Raw genomic sequence first — 14,329 nt, forward strand, 5'->3', positions numbered from 1 at the left:
CACTAAATTATGGTATAAATATACTGTAGGTCTTTTTGGAACTCTGAAGAACTGCTTCCCACTAACTTCAGTTGTTTTGGAGAAGGCTGCTTTGGAGTTGTGCTGGCAACCTCCCTGTGTGTTATATGGACAAATTTCACCTGTGTTTCAACTGGCATGAGGGTGAGGAGATGATGACAGAATTTTCAATTTTGGGTGAATTATTCCTTTAACTTCCAAAACTGCACATAAGTAACTGTACTGAAGGCCTGAGACTTTATTGTTGCTACTTTATTTTTGTAATTAATTACCTCCAACATTCAAAACCCAACCGTGGTTTGGTAATTGTTGAAGTTGAGCCGCCTTCTCATGCACATTGTAATCGTAGATATAGGCAAAAACAAACAATTACCAATTGAGATTTAGAATTTACAAAAATAGTTAGGATTTCCTAACTTAAGAGAGGAGGTCTGAGATAAGATAGGACACAGCCATGAGTTTAAGATTTGCTTCTGTAATAAAAAGATTTTTCCTATCTTGGAAACTCAAGATAAGTTAGGACAAGAATTTAGGATTTCTTTCTGTAATGAGGCCCCAGGTCGGCAAAATACCAGTCAGTGTCAATTTGGTGGGTGGGCAGCATGAAATCACTTATTGTGTCTCTGAACCAGTGTCTACATTGAGGGGTCTCTCTTCGAAGCCCACAGCAGGGCTCTTTTACGATTAGTGATGAAGAGCAGGGGAGATGAGGAAGTAAACAAAATGCAAGAAACGAGGAAGAGGTTGACAAAGAGGGAGGGAGAGAGATGCAAAAGGTAGGAAAAGGAGCGCTGGACAGGTATGGGGTAGTCGAGGGAGGAAGACGAGAGAGGGAGTGTAACAGGCAGTGATGAAGAGGGAGGGAGAGAGACGGGGGATCTGTGTCCACTAGAGAGAGAGGGAGATAAATGAGCTGCACAATGTCTCGCTTGGTCAGAGCGCTGCAGGTCCTCATCGTCAAAGCCTGCACTTGTCCGTCTCTGAATACTCTCCTCTCCAGTGGCTGACGATGGACAGCCTGGAGGGAACCGAGCTCTGCTACCCCGAACTCCTCAACTCCTCCTGCCGAGGGCTGATGCGTCCTCGTTCCGAGGCTCTTCTTCTCTACACGCTGCTATCCTTCATCGCTCTGCTTACCGTGGCTCTCAACCTGCTGGTCATCATCTCCATCTCACACTTCAGGCAGCTCCACACGCCCACCAACCTGATCCTCCTCTCCCTGGCCGTGTCGGACCTCCTTGTTGGACTGCTGGTGATGCCGGTGGAAACGATCCGTTTCATAGAGACCTGCTGGGTGCTGGGTCGCCTCATGTGCGCTCTGTCGTACATTATCGGCTTCACTCTCACCTCTGCCTCTGTGGGAAACATGGTGCTCATATCGATCGATCGCTACATAGCCATTTGTTACCCTCTGCAGTACCCTGCCAAAATCACTCAGCACAGAGTGAAAGTCTCTGTCTGTCTGTGCTGGGCCTGTTCGGTTCTCTACAACGGGCTGATTTTAAAGGACCATCTTCGGCAGCCAGACAGGCACAACTCCTGCTACGGAGAGTGTGTGGTGGTCATCGACTATATCTCTGGGGCCGTCGACCTTGTGTTCACTTTCATCGGCCCCTGCACAGTCATTGTTGTTCTATACATGAGAGTGTTTGTGGTGGCCGTGTCCCAGGCGCGTGCCTTGCAGTCTCACATTACAACTGTTACGCCTGGTAAGGTGACTGTGACTGCCAAGAAATCAGAGAAAAAAGCAGCCAGGACTCTTGGTATTGTCATACTGGTGTTTTTGATGTGTTTCTGCCCCTATTACTATCCCTCTCTTGCAGGGCAGGACATCTCAAACAATGCCTCATCTTGGGCTTTTGTGTCCTGGCTGTTGTATTTTAATTCCTGTTTGAATTCACTGATATATGCCTTTTTCTATCCATGGTTTAGAAAAGCTATTAAGTTCATTGTCACCCTAAAGATACTGGAGCATAACTCCTGTGAGGCCAAGATACTTTAAGGCCACTATTCACAGACAACATTTTCAAACAATTTAGACGTAATAATAATAATATAATACTCTTGGTTATACTTGATGGTAGAGTATATCTAAATAATGCAAATGCAGCATCTGTTTTAATGCTTTCCATTTCCATATTTCCTTCATTCCTTCCAGACTGTTTCAATTCTTGTATTCGCCATGCCAAGATCAATTACTTGATTGAAATGATTCTTTCAGTTTGTCCAAGCCCTGTGTTTGGACATTTATTTTCACTGATATTATAAATTTGTCTCTGCATAAGGCAAATCTCATTTCATTCACCTCACAGTCTCTCTCACCAGCATCTTAGTCTGTGAAATGCATACTGTATATTTATAATAGGTTTGGCTCCTCTACAAACAAAAATGTAAAAGGCCATTACATAACTATTTTGTTTATTATCTTAAAAAATACAAAATGTAATCATTTTAACAAAAACAACAACAACACATACATTAACAACATATTTGTTTCTGTTGAAACAAGCTAGGATTCTTCATCTTCTGGGCTGAGACTGGAGCCACCTGACCTCTGAAAGGAACAGGACAACAATTAATAGGTGCCCAAATGCAGTGTGTTTTCTCATTTTATTCACTCAGCATTCTTGGCAGTCATTGTGGTAGCCATTGTAAAAGTCCTCTGTCATGTATTTATCTTGCATTACTGCAGACAATTCTTTCTTGGTTGTTATACAGTAGAACCAAATCAGTATAGTGTAACACAAAATTCTCAACCAACAACTACTTTTACAATGGCTGCATCAACATTTGTTATATGTGTGCAAAGTAAACTATGTCCACAAATAAATAATATAATAAATACCAGGGATTTCATGTGGCCAGAAGTCATCACAGGCAGGACACCTCGGTTCTGATCTTCCTTTGAAGTATCTGGCCACACATGGGTTGTGTATCTGTATGCCACATGTCGGATTCTCACAGATTTGGCACTGAAAGAAGATCATGTTCATCCAATGAGTAAATTCATTAATGCCACATGTGCCAGACAAAAGCAAAAATTACATTAATTGCGTACAAATGTAAACAATTTTTATGCAGACAATAGTGTATAGGCGTGAGTGATTAACTTCACCCTGTATTTGACTACCCACCCAGTAGTCTACAGTGTGTCAGCCTACCTTACATTGCATCAGCATGGGGAAACTGGTATCATGACAACAGTGATTTTTGATATTGTCCTTGCCATGTGTTGCTCTACTTTTCTTTCTTTCATTCATCTTTTCTTTGAGTAAATGTATGGCATTTCCATTCAACAATATAGAGGTAAAGTAAAAGTTAAAAGAGCATCTAGTAATCTAGTGTTTTTATCGCCCTCTATCGGCAACCAAGGAAATGCAACAACACCAACAGGTCTCTGGCACAGCTTACAGTGACCTGTGATTGACATGAATAATAGTCACATTTTCACAATAGAGACAAGTAAGGTAGTTAATTACAGCAGAGATTCAACAGAAAAGTCTGGTGAAGAGGAAATATATCACAACACAAAATACTGTAATAATTATAATAATAATAATCATAATCATAACAATGCTTTGTCTTTTGCTTTTTGGTTTGAGAACGAAATGTCTTGTGACGCCGGTCGCTGCCTCACAGCACCGGTGTCTGTCACTGAGCTGTTGAAAATGTTCTGAAGAGTTCAAATGAGTTTTGAAAGCCAGAACTCTCAGCAACTGGCAAAGTAATTGTTCAGTCATTGGTATTGATAGTAGAAATCTTACGGTACATATTGCACCTTTAACTCTGAACTTCAGCTGGCAGTTAAGATATGTTGAAAATACACCAAAGATATTTTCGGCGTATCATTCATCTGTTTTATTTTCTTAAATGAAATATATTTTCATGTGACTCAGACAATGCTGTTACTATTTACTGAATACTATGATTTTTTTTCTATTGTTATATTATCTAACAAATGTTTTTGCCATGCCTGAGGTGAGGCAAAAGGAAATTTTCCAGTCTTCGGGGGATAATAAGGCTGTTTTCTATATTATTCTCCTCTTTTTGTTCAATTAACACACTGTTATAGGCTACAAACATTCAGAAACAGGCCTACATCTTAAACATGAAGGTGCGTGAGTTGCTGTACTTTGATTATGAAATCGGTAGGGTTCAGCCCAAAAGCACTTGTGATGATCTGAAAAGAGAGAGAATGCTACTTAAAAAATGATTGTACAATATTTATGATGCAATATAACAATACATGCATACATACAGGCAGGGGCTTTTAACAACGTTTGTTATTCTTTTGACTATCTATTCAGGAATATGGGCCAGATTGTGTAGGCCTAGTCTCTCCATATAGGCTACAATATTCCTATACTTACACTTCATACAGCACTACACAAACACACACACACACACACACCTGTTTGACCATGGTAACCTCAGCCCCTCGAGGAATGGGCACTTCTCGTAGAGCCACCACTCTGTCATCTGCAACAGATGCAGCAGGTACCATTAGGTCCGCACAAGAAACTTTTTTTTTTTCTTTATACTTGCTAAGAATTCTGGACCTTGCAAGTACAGCAAATCTCTCTCTCTCTCTCTCTCTCTCTCTCTCTCTCTCTCTCTCACACACACACACACACACACACACTAAACTGCAACAGCCAAGGTGCAGGCAGGAGATCATCCTCTTATAACCAGTAATCCCACTCAACAGTCAAATGCAGCTGTTGCTCTCCTGTGATAATTTGGGAAGTTAGAATGATTAAGCTGTAGGCTATCTATGCTAACATGAATCTAAGCATTTGGTAAAGGTAGTGTCAACTGGACGGCTAAGCGGCTGGATTTTTAGTGAGGAGACTGAGACATAATTTGGTTGCAACCACACTGTGGCATTTATTCACCCGTGCACATACATGACAGCGTCTTGCCACCTACTACAACAGAGACTGAGTGGGATCCGGCAGCCTTTTCTCTGCTGCAGGTAATTAGGAGGAAGCTACCAACAATGGGGGTTTCTCCCACACAGATACAAACACCTCAACTTTACAACCTAATGAATAATAAATATAATACAAAATTGCTATTTACATAATTACATATTTCTTATTAATATATCAATAAATAAATGACATACTAATACTCCAATATTACACCAACAATAAATATCACTTCCCCCCTTCCCTGCGACCTCGCTAAATGGAACCCTCCCGGAACTTTATATTGGTGTGCAGGCCCCGGGGGACGTCTTTTGCCCAAACACCCTGGGAGTAGGAGACAACGGGTGCGTTCCAATACCCATACTTCCATACTATTTAGTATGCCAGAAAAAGATTTAGCATGTCCCAATTCATGCATGTCAATGCAGTATGCCAGAAAATACCCGGATACCCTACTACATCCGGTCGAATTTTGCAGTATGCAGGCCAGCATGCTTTTTTGGCTATTCTGACCCACAATCCTCTGCGCAGCGGAAGACACGTCACTTCGACTGAGCCGCATGCTGAGCCGCCAGAGAGAGAAAAAAACAAAACAAACAAACTGCAACCGTATTACTGCGACGGATATATAAGCAAGAGGGTCAAAGTTCAAGACGCAATGTGATGACGAAATAGTATGTCCCAATTGTCTGCCTACTACATGCACAGTACATACTTTCTAAGGGCAGATGTAGTACGTAGTGTAGTAAAAAGAAAAAGTATGTGATTTGGAACGCAGGCAACAGCTCTTCCTGTTGTCTCCTACTCCCAGGGTGTTTGTAAGTCGGCAGAGATATGGTTCAACTTCAATTTACTCTTACTCTTACATACTAGACTGGCCTTGTTAAATACATGGCAACACTTAAATACATCATAGCCGTTCACCACCCAAACACAAGATTATTCAGTCTCCTGTTTGCGAGAGCGCTAACTGTATTTCTTTTACAGGTGGATTGGCAACTCCACCTGCCGCGGTGTCTGCAACACATCATTTTAACAAGCAACCAGAATGTATTCACATGCAAATATAATCAATAAATATCACTGCAAAATAAATCGCCATGTGTAATCACTGTATTCTGTAAACACTGCTATATGTGCAAATATACTGCTCAATCATTACAGTGTCCTATGGTAACGGACAGTCTCCGTTACATTTCCTTCCCCCTCTCCCCTGAGAGTACAGTACCTCACTTCTCATGAATCCTGGAGAGACAGTCAGCTGCCACATTGGACTTCCCTGTTCTGTAATGAACAGTGAAGTCGTAGGGCTGCAAGGAGAGGTACCACCCTGCCAGCCGCATGTTTGAGTCTCTCATTCGATGCAACCACTGGAGTGCTCAGTGATCCGTCTCCAGGGTAAAGTGTCGTCCAAGCAGGTAGTATTTCAGTGTCTCGACTGCCCACTTCATCGCCAAATACTCCTTCTCCACCGTTGAGTACCGCGTTTCCCTGTCCAGAAGTTTTGCGGCTCAGGAAAGCAACCGGCTTCTTCTCTCCATCCACCTCCTGGAGTAGTACCGCACCAATGCCGACTCCAGAGGCATCTGCCTGCAGTGTGAATGGCTTGGAGAAGTCAGGACTGTGGAGAACTGAATCACTGGCAAAGGCCTCCTTGGGGTCGTTAAAGCCTCTGTCACATTCGTCAGTCCAACGGACTTTGTTCGGTGCAGAGGCTTTTGTCAGGTCAGTCAGAACTGCTGCTCGCTTTGAGAACAGGGGTATGAATTTCCTGTACCATCCCACCAGCCCCATAAAGGCCTTGACCTTCCTCTTGGTAGTGGGAACAGGATAAGAGTGGATGGCGTCCACCTTCCCCACCTGTGGTCTGACGACTCCATGTCCGACCACATACCCGAGATACTCGACTTGCCTCTGAACGAAAGCACATTTGCAGAGGTTGATCGTGAGTCCAGCCTCCTTAATCAGATGGAGAACCTGTCGCAGATGGGTCATATGCTCCTCCCAGGATCGGCTGAAGACCACCACGTCATCCAGGTAAGCAGCACAGAACTCCAGCACATCCCTCAATACCTGGTCCATGAGCCTCTGAAACGTTGCAGGTGCCCCCTGAAGGCCAAACGGCATCACCTTGAACTGGAACATGCCAAAAGGTGTTTTAAAGGCTGTCAGCTCCTTGGTCTCTGGTGCTAACGCAAGCTGCCAGTATCCCTTACTCAAGTCCAGCGTGCTGATGAACTTAGACCTTCCCACTCTCTCCAACAGCTCATCAATGCGGGGCATGGGTACGGGTCAAACTTGGACACAGCATTTAGGTACCTGAAGTCGATGCAGAACCTTAGCGAGCCATCCTTTTTAGGCACCAGCACAATGGGGCTGCACCACTCACTGGTTGACATCTCGATTATCCCCAACTCTACCATCATCTCGATTTCCTTCCTCAGTACAGGCATCAAACGCTCTGGAATCCTGTAGCACTTTCATCGAGGAGCAGCATCCTTCTTGAGGTGGACCTTATGTTGTACCAGTGTCGTAAAACCAGGCTTTTCCTGGAACAGCTCTGGATCAAGGAGACATCTCACTTCCTCCTGCTGGGAAGGCGGCAGATGTGACAGATCCACTGGCCGGGGCTCAGACCTACTGGTGGGAAAGAATTGCTCCGACTCTTCCTCCTCCTTGACCACTCGAACCAGCAGGTGCTGCCGGACTGGCTTCCGGACCGGCTGCTGGACTGGCTCCTGGATTGGCTGCTGGACTGGTTCCCGGACCGGCTGCTGGACTGGCTGCTGGACTGGTTCCCGGACTGGCTGCTGGGCTGGTTCACGGACTGGCTGCTGGGCTGGTTCCTGGACTGGCTGCTGGGCTGGCTGCTGGGCTGGCTCCTTGACCGGCTGCTGGGCTGGCTCCTGGACCGGCTGCTGGGCTGGCTGCTGGACTGGCTCCTGGACCGGCTGCTGGGCTGGCTCATGGACCGGCTGCTGGACTGGCTGCTGGACTGGTTCCCAGACTGGCTGCTGGGCTGGTTCACAGACTGGCTGCTGGGCTGGTTCCTGGACTGGCTGCTGGGCCGGCTGCTGGGCTGGCTCCTGGACCGGCTGCTGGGCTGGCTGCTGGGCTGGCTCCTGGACTGGTTCCCGGACCGGCTGCTGGACTGGCTGCTGGGCTGGCTCCTGGACCGGCTGCTGGGCTGGCTCCCGGACTGGCTGCTGGGCTGGTTCCTGGAATTCTTTCAACAGGTTCACATGGAAAGACTGATGCTTCTTTGCCCTATCGGGCATGTACAGTTCATATGTGACCTTACCCAGTCGGCTGGTGACTTGATAGGGTCCATGCCACTTGGTGAGTAGCTTGCTGTCACTGGTGGGAAGCAGTAACAGAACCTGTTGTCCTGGTTGGAAGACTCGCTCTCTTGACTTCCGGTCATACCAAGATTTCTGACTGGCTTGGGCAGTTCTCATGTTCTCTTGTGCAAGAGCGGTCATCTCCTCCAGCCTCTCCTGCATCTTCACCACATAGGCAACCACATTCTCCCCAGCTGCTTCTGGGTTCTCCCAGTGTTCTTTCAGGAGATCCAGTGGCCCCCTCACCTGGCGACCATACAGCAACTCAAATGGCGAAAACCCAGTTGATGCTTGTGGAACCTCACGGTAAGCAAACAGCAGATAGGGCAGCCATTGGTCCCAATCAGAGCCTGTGTGGGATACAAACTTGTGCAGCATGTTCTTCAGTGTTTGATTGAAGCATTCTACCAGCCCGTCTGTTTGGGGGTGGGAAGGGGTGGTCTTAATTCCCTTCACTCCTAACAACTGATAGACCTGCCGCAACAGCTTGGAGAGGAAGTTTGTTCCACAATCAGTGAAGACCTCTCTAGCTATGCGTACCCTGGAGAACAACTGCAGAAGGCAATTTGCAACCTGCCTGGCTTTCACTGATCTGAGGGGGACGGCTTCAGGGTAGTGGGTTGCATAATCACAGATTATTAATATGTACCGATTCCCAGAGGAACTTCTCTCTAAGGGACCCACTACATCCATGCCTATCCTCTCAAAGGGTGTCCCTACAATGGGCAGCGGTTGCAACTGGGCCCGTGCTACTCCCTTACCTGAGGTAAGCTGACATATCCTACATGTACTACAGAACTATGAAACCTGTGTGTACATGCCTGGCCATGCAAACCGACTAGCAATCCTATGGAGGGATTTCTGAAACGCTGCCCTGCCCAAGGAACACAATGACCAAGTTCCACGACTTTCTGCCTGAAACTTTGGGGCAAAGCTAAGGCCTCAACCTTGCCCTTGCGCTGATAGAGGATGCCCTTTCTGATGACATATATAGTGTCCTCCAAACAACCTGCAGTCCTCTGCTTCTTTCCCTCAACCTCTGATACTTTCTCAAACCAGGGTTTCAAAGTTTGGTCACCTTGCTGCAGTGCACCTACATCCGGTGGAATGTCAAAATCTAAGGGCTGACTGGGCTTAGAAGGCTCCTCACCCTCTCTCCTTGCTGTACCCAAAAACTTGTCCCTTCGCGTCTGGGGTTTAGACTTGGGTGGCTCGTCTGAACCTGTTTCCAACTCGGCACTGTAAAATGGCAACTCCCTAAGTGTGTTCCCTGCACTTCGGGCCCTGGTGGTTACCACATTACAAGACTTTGTCAAGGTCTCTGGGTCTGCCTGCAGCTCATCATGAACTGGTAGCTCTATGAGAGCTCTCTCTGCATCCTGCATCTCAGTTGTCACCCTGTTAGATTTTGGCTGCTGCACCAGGTCCAGCAATGTGGGGATATCTCATCCGAGAATAACTGCATATGGTAATCTGGGGGCTAGAGCTACTGGGAGGAGAAAAGTCCTCCTACAGTTATATACACCTCAGCAGTGGGGTAGGCTCGCTCATCACCATCGATGCAACTTATACAAGCACTATCTTCCCTCCACTGTTCCCTAGAAACAAGACTGGACAGCACCACTGATTGAAAGCTTCCTGTGTCTAGGAGGGCCTCCTCACGCTGACTATTAACCAGCACCGGGACTGTGTGGTCTGACTCCTGCTCAGGGACTCCTACACTAGTGGGTCTGGGGACTGAGCACAAAAGAGATGGTTTACTCTGCCTGCTTGCTGGACATGTATACTGAGTATGACCTATCTCATTGCACTGGTAGCACCTAACATCTTGTCTAGACCTAGATGGTGATTTCTTACTAGAGCTAGGCTTGCTAGAAGTGAATTGCTTGGCACTAGGAAAACTCCTACCCTGTGCTTGACCACCACCCCTTTCACCCCCATTAGACTTACTCCATCCTGTGAAGTAGTTGTCCCGGCCAAAGGTGGTGCTCCTGCTCTCCTTCCTGGCTGACATGAAGACTTCAGCAAGACGAGCAGCCTCTTCTGCACTCTTGGGATCATACTCCCGGATCCAGACCTCCAGCTCCGGATGGTCCGGATGGACCATCCTCAGAAATTGCTCCAGAATCATCATTTCTGAAATGTCCTTAGTAGTAGATCTCTCTGGTTTGACCCACTTGTAAAACATGTCCTTGAGACGGACATACAGTTCCCGTGGGGATTCACCTTGATGAACGTCCAGGGAACGAAACCTTGTCAGCTGTTATTTCATACTTGGCAAGAATGGCATCTTTAACCTTGTCATAATCTTCAGAATCAACCATGTCAACCATATGAACATAGGCACTATGTGCCTTACCTGTGGACCAGACGGACAGCCCACTCCTCTCTCGACCAACGGCAGACAAGAGCCATTTGTTCACATGTGGTGAGAAAATGTTCAATGTCATCTTCAGGAGACAGTGGCAGTAACTTGGGGTCTCTGTGGGTTGGCGGTTCCCTCATTGGTCGAGGTGAATACCTGGCCCGTTGGCTAAACTGGCTGCTCATCTCCCCAGGGTCCTCACCACCTTCACTCCCTCTGTAACGGTGCTCCCCGTCAAACTCCTCCTGCTACTCCATTCACTTGTGCTTGTATTAGTTGAAACTGATGCTGCATACTTTTCCATCTCTGATCTTGGCGGGTAGACTCCTTTTCTGTCTGTTGGTCTCTGGCTGCTTGAGACCGAATCAGACACTTCACCAGGCCTGTCAATTCCTCCAGCTTATCACCAGGGTTGCTGGCTGCCTTGGCGCCCTGGTCAGCTGATGACCCTGCTCCACCATCATCTGGCTCCTCGTTGTCAGTCTTTTCCCGCCTCTCGTCATCATTATCTCCTCACTATGTTGTAGGGCCCAACTTCTGACACCACTTGTCAACTGGACGGCTAAGCAGCTGGATTTTTAGTGAGGAGACTGAGACATTATTTGGTTGCAACCACACTGTGGCATTTATTCACCCATGCACATACATGACAGCATCTTGACACCTACCACAACAGAGAGTGGGAACCGGCAGCCTTTATAGTTCTCTGCTGCAGGTAATTAGGAGGAAGCTACCAACAAATATAGGAAACCCACTATGAATACAACATTCATTTCCATTTTGGATTTATACCATGATCTGCCACAACAGACTCTGAATAGCTACCTTTCCCTGCTCATTAGCCTCCAATGGGTTAAAAAAAAAGGTTGTTGCTATGGATACACGTACACGCATACACACACACACACACACACACACAGAGTACATCAGTGGCTGAAAATAATTTCTCAGTCATTACGGTCGAAAAACATACAGAAACGTACGAACCGTTTTTTGTCAAGCTGTCTTAGAGTGATCCGGGCGTTTGATAAACGTTGTGATTTATCAAAACTGATAGTAGACATATTTTAATCACCTGCCCAGCGCAGCTCGAGTAAACTGGCTTGTGTTCCTCCAGCCCGAATAACAAGTCTTCCGGTCCGATTTTGTTTTAGTTTTTATTTTTTTATTTTTTCACAATAAAAGCGTATCCACAACACTTACATATTGACTAAAAAACTTATTTTCGCACAAAAAAACCATATAATTATGCATTACAACGCAACTATATAATCTGTGCAATGTTTTTCTATGATAAGAATTATTCTAATCATTTTGTTGACAGTTCCTACATTTAAATGGAGACTTGTCATTTTTGAAGTACATAGGCTACACAGACTAAACATTACACAGTTCGGTTTGTCTTGGTGGTTCTACTCTTTAAGCTGCTCCCTGCTGCAGTAATCGAAGCATAACAGCATACACAATAAAAGCATAGCACATAGGCTACCAAATGAATATGCAGGCAGCACCGAGAGATAAATCCCCCAAACTCAACATAGGTCAGGCCAGATCATAAGTATGTGTTTGGTCCTCCTGATCTCCACCAGGAATCAGGATCCACAAGGTCATTCTACCAAAAGCAAACTATTGTAGTCTATGTGTAATTTTGCATGCAACACGTCGTTAGATCCCCTTCTGCAGGGCAGGACTTGAGATTTCTCTAGAAAATAGGCATGTGCTGCTCTCAATAGTGTTCGTCAACAACCCCTATAGATGTAGGCCATACAAAGGAAAGATGCTTACCAGGATATCCAAAACCACATCTTAGATTCACCGATGGCTTCTGAGAAGATGGCGTCAGAGCATGTCTGCAGATCATCAAAGATGAAAACCAAGACCTAGATGGATATTCTACATTTACAAAGACAAGAATGAAACCCAGCAGGCCCGCTACTATGCAAAGCAACTCATTTAATGAAGAGACAAAATGAGCATAATCTCTTTAGTTCAAAAGTATTGTGCATCATCCAAGCCAAAAGGTGATTAATGTCGGACGGACGCATGTACACACACACACACACACACACACACACACACAGAGTCTAACTCAACGCCTAAGAGATTACATTAGTTTCAACACAGCAACTTTCTACCAGAGGAGTATTCACACCTCCTTGTAACAATGTCATATAATAACACCTCAAACCACAATGGGATCACCCCAGTCAGAGGTGTTAAAAAACATTAAACATACTTTCCAACATCAACACATGATGCAACCATGGGTTGTGCCCTTTACACAACATGTGGGCCGTGGCTAGAGTTGGGATAGACTATGCAAACTTTCCTGTATATGAAAAGTAAGGTGTCACCTATTCACTGATCATGTAAATGGCACACACTTGTGACAAAACATTTACTAATAAGTTAATACTTTATACTAATTTTCAGTGCCATCAATCAAAACGCCTACACATCTAAAGTTGAAAGTTGAAAATTGAGTCGTTTTTTAATAATGAGCAAGCTCACCATGGCAAGACAGATCAATCTGTGAAATCATTTTCTGCATGATGAGTAGATGAAGATTTGTTTGCTGCTGGTTACATTCACACTGTTTCTCAGTAACAGAAAGGTACAAATAGTTTATTGGAAAAGTGCAACTGATATCAGTAAGGAATCCATGCTGGTGGTAGTGTTTATTTAGTTAATACACATGATTGACCTAATCCAGCCACTGAAATGCCTCTTCCACACATCTTCCCTTTGGACAGGGGCGGCATTTCAGAAAGAATCATTCTCTACACCATTCAACAGGAAAGTGACTGGTCAAATAGGTCAAATAGGTGAAACTGGTGAATTCAAACCATTGTGCCTCAGGCTGGACTACTTCATATCTACTCAACTCCATCAAACATACTCAACATATTATAATACGACTATAATAATATTATTTGCATGGTAAATGATCAGAGAACGTCTTTTACTTAAAGGAATAGTTCACCCAAAAATGAAAATTCTGTCATCATCTATTCACCCTCATGCCAAATGAAGGGAAGGGAGGTTGCCAGCACAACTTCCTAGCAGCCTTCTCCAAAACAACTGAAGTCAATGGGGACCTGTTCTTTAGAGTTCCAAAACAAAAACAGCCAAACAATCACACTGTGAATATAAAGACCTATACACCATTATTTGTTGCAAATCAATCAGCTGTAGTTAAGATTTGCACTAAATTATGGTGTAAATATACTGTAGGTCTTTTTGGAACTCTGAAGAACTGGTCCCCACTGACTTCAGTTGTTTTGGAGAAGGCTGCTATGGAGTTGTGCTGGCAACCTCCCTGTGTGTTATATGGACAAACTTCACCTGTGTTTCTACTGGCATGAGGGTGAGGAGATGATGACGAATTTTCATTTTAGGGTGAATTATTCCTTTAACTTCCAAAACTGCACACATTTTTTATAATTAGTTGAATCCAAGTATTATTGTTAATTACCTCCAACATTCAAAACCCAACCATGGTTTGGTAATTGTTGAAGTTGAGCCGCCTTCTCATGCACATTGTAATCGTAGGTATAGGCAAAAACAAACAATTGCCAATTGAGATTTAGAATTTACAAAATTAGTTAGGATTTCCTAACTTAAGAGAGGAGGTCTGAGATAAGATAGGACACAGCCATGAGTTTAAGATTTGC

At 44.9% G+C, this 14,329-nt stretch overlaps 2 protein-coding genes across 3 annotated transcripts; one reads left to right on the forward strand and one right to left on the reverse strand.

Moving 5' to 3' along the window:
* Positions 1-1,027: 1,027 nt before the first annotated feature.
* LOC139645769 (trace amine-associated receptor 13c-like) lies at positions 1,028-2,020 on the forward strand. Its single transcript, XM_071521594.1, has one exon. It carries the CDS (start codon positions 1,028-1,030, stop codon positions 2,018-2,020), a length of 993 nt encoding a protein of 330 aa, XP_071377695.1.
* A 399-nt stretch (positions 2,021-2,419) lies between these two features.
* Positions 2,420-14,296, reverse strand: LOC139645770 (non-structural maintenance of chromosomes element 1 homolog). 2 transcript variants are annotated; one of them, XM_071521595.1, is made up of 5 exons: positions 12,441-14,296; positions 4,430-4,497; positions 4,151-4,198; positions 2,864-2,990; positions 2,420-2,572 (listed from the first exon to the last, which is right to left on the reverse strand). In XM_071521595.1, the coding sequence occupies exons 1-5, from the start codon at positions 12,514-12,516 to the stop codon at positions 2,538-2,540; spliced, it is 354 nt and encodes a 117-aa protein (XP_071377696.1). In that variant the 5' UTR covers positions 12,517-14,296; the 3' UTR covers positions 2,420-2,537. The 2 variants fall into 2 exon arrangements, with proteins under 2 accessions (XP_071377696.1, XP_071377697.1); XM_071521596.1 differs by lacking the exon at positions 4,151-4,198.
* Positions 14,297-14,329: the final 33 nt, after the last annotated feature.

This window comes from Centroberyx affinis, unplaced genomic scaffold (genome assembly GCF_046629955.1).
Source record: "Centroberyx affinis isolate AG114_WGS23_722 - 3 ecotype Tasmania unplaced genomic scaffold, CSIRO-AGI_Caff_v1 ptg000899l_1, whole genome shotgun sequence".
In the NCBI taxonomy this organism is placed as follows: Eukaryota; Metazoa; Chordata; class Actinopteri; order Beryciformes; family Berycidae; genus Centroberyx; species Centroberyx affinis.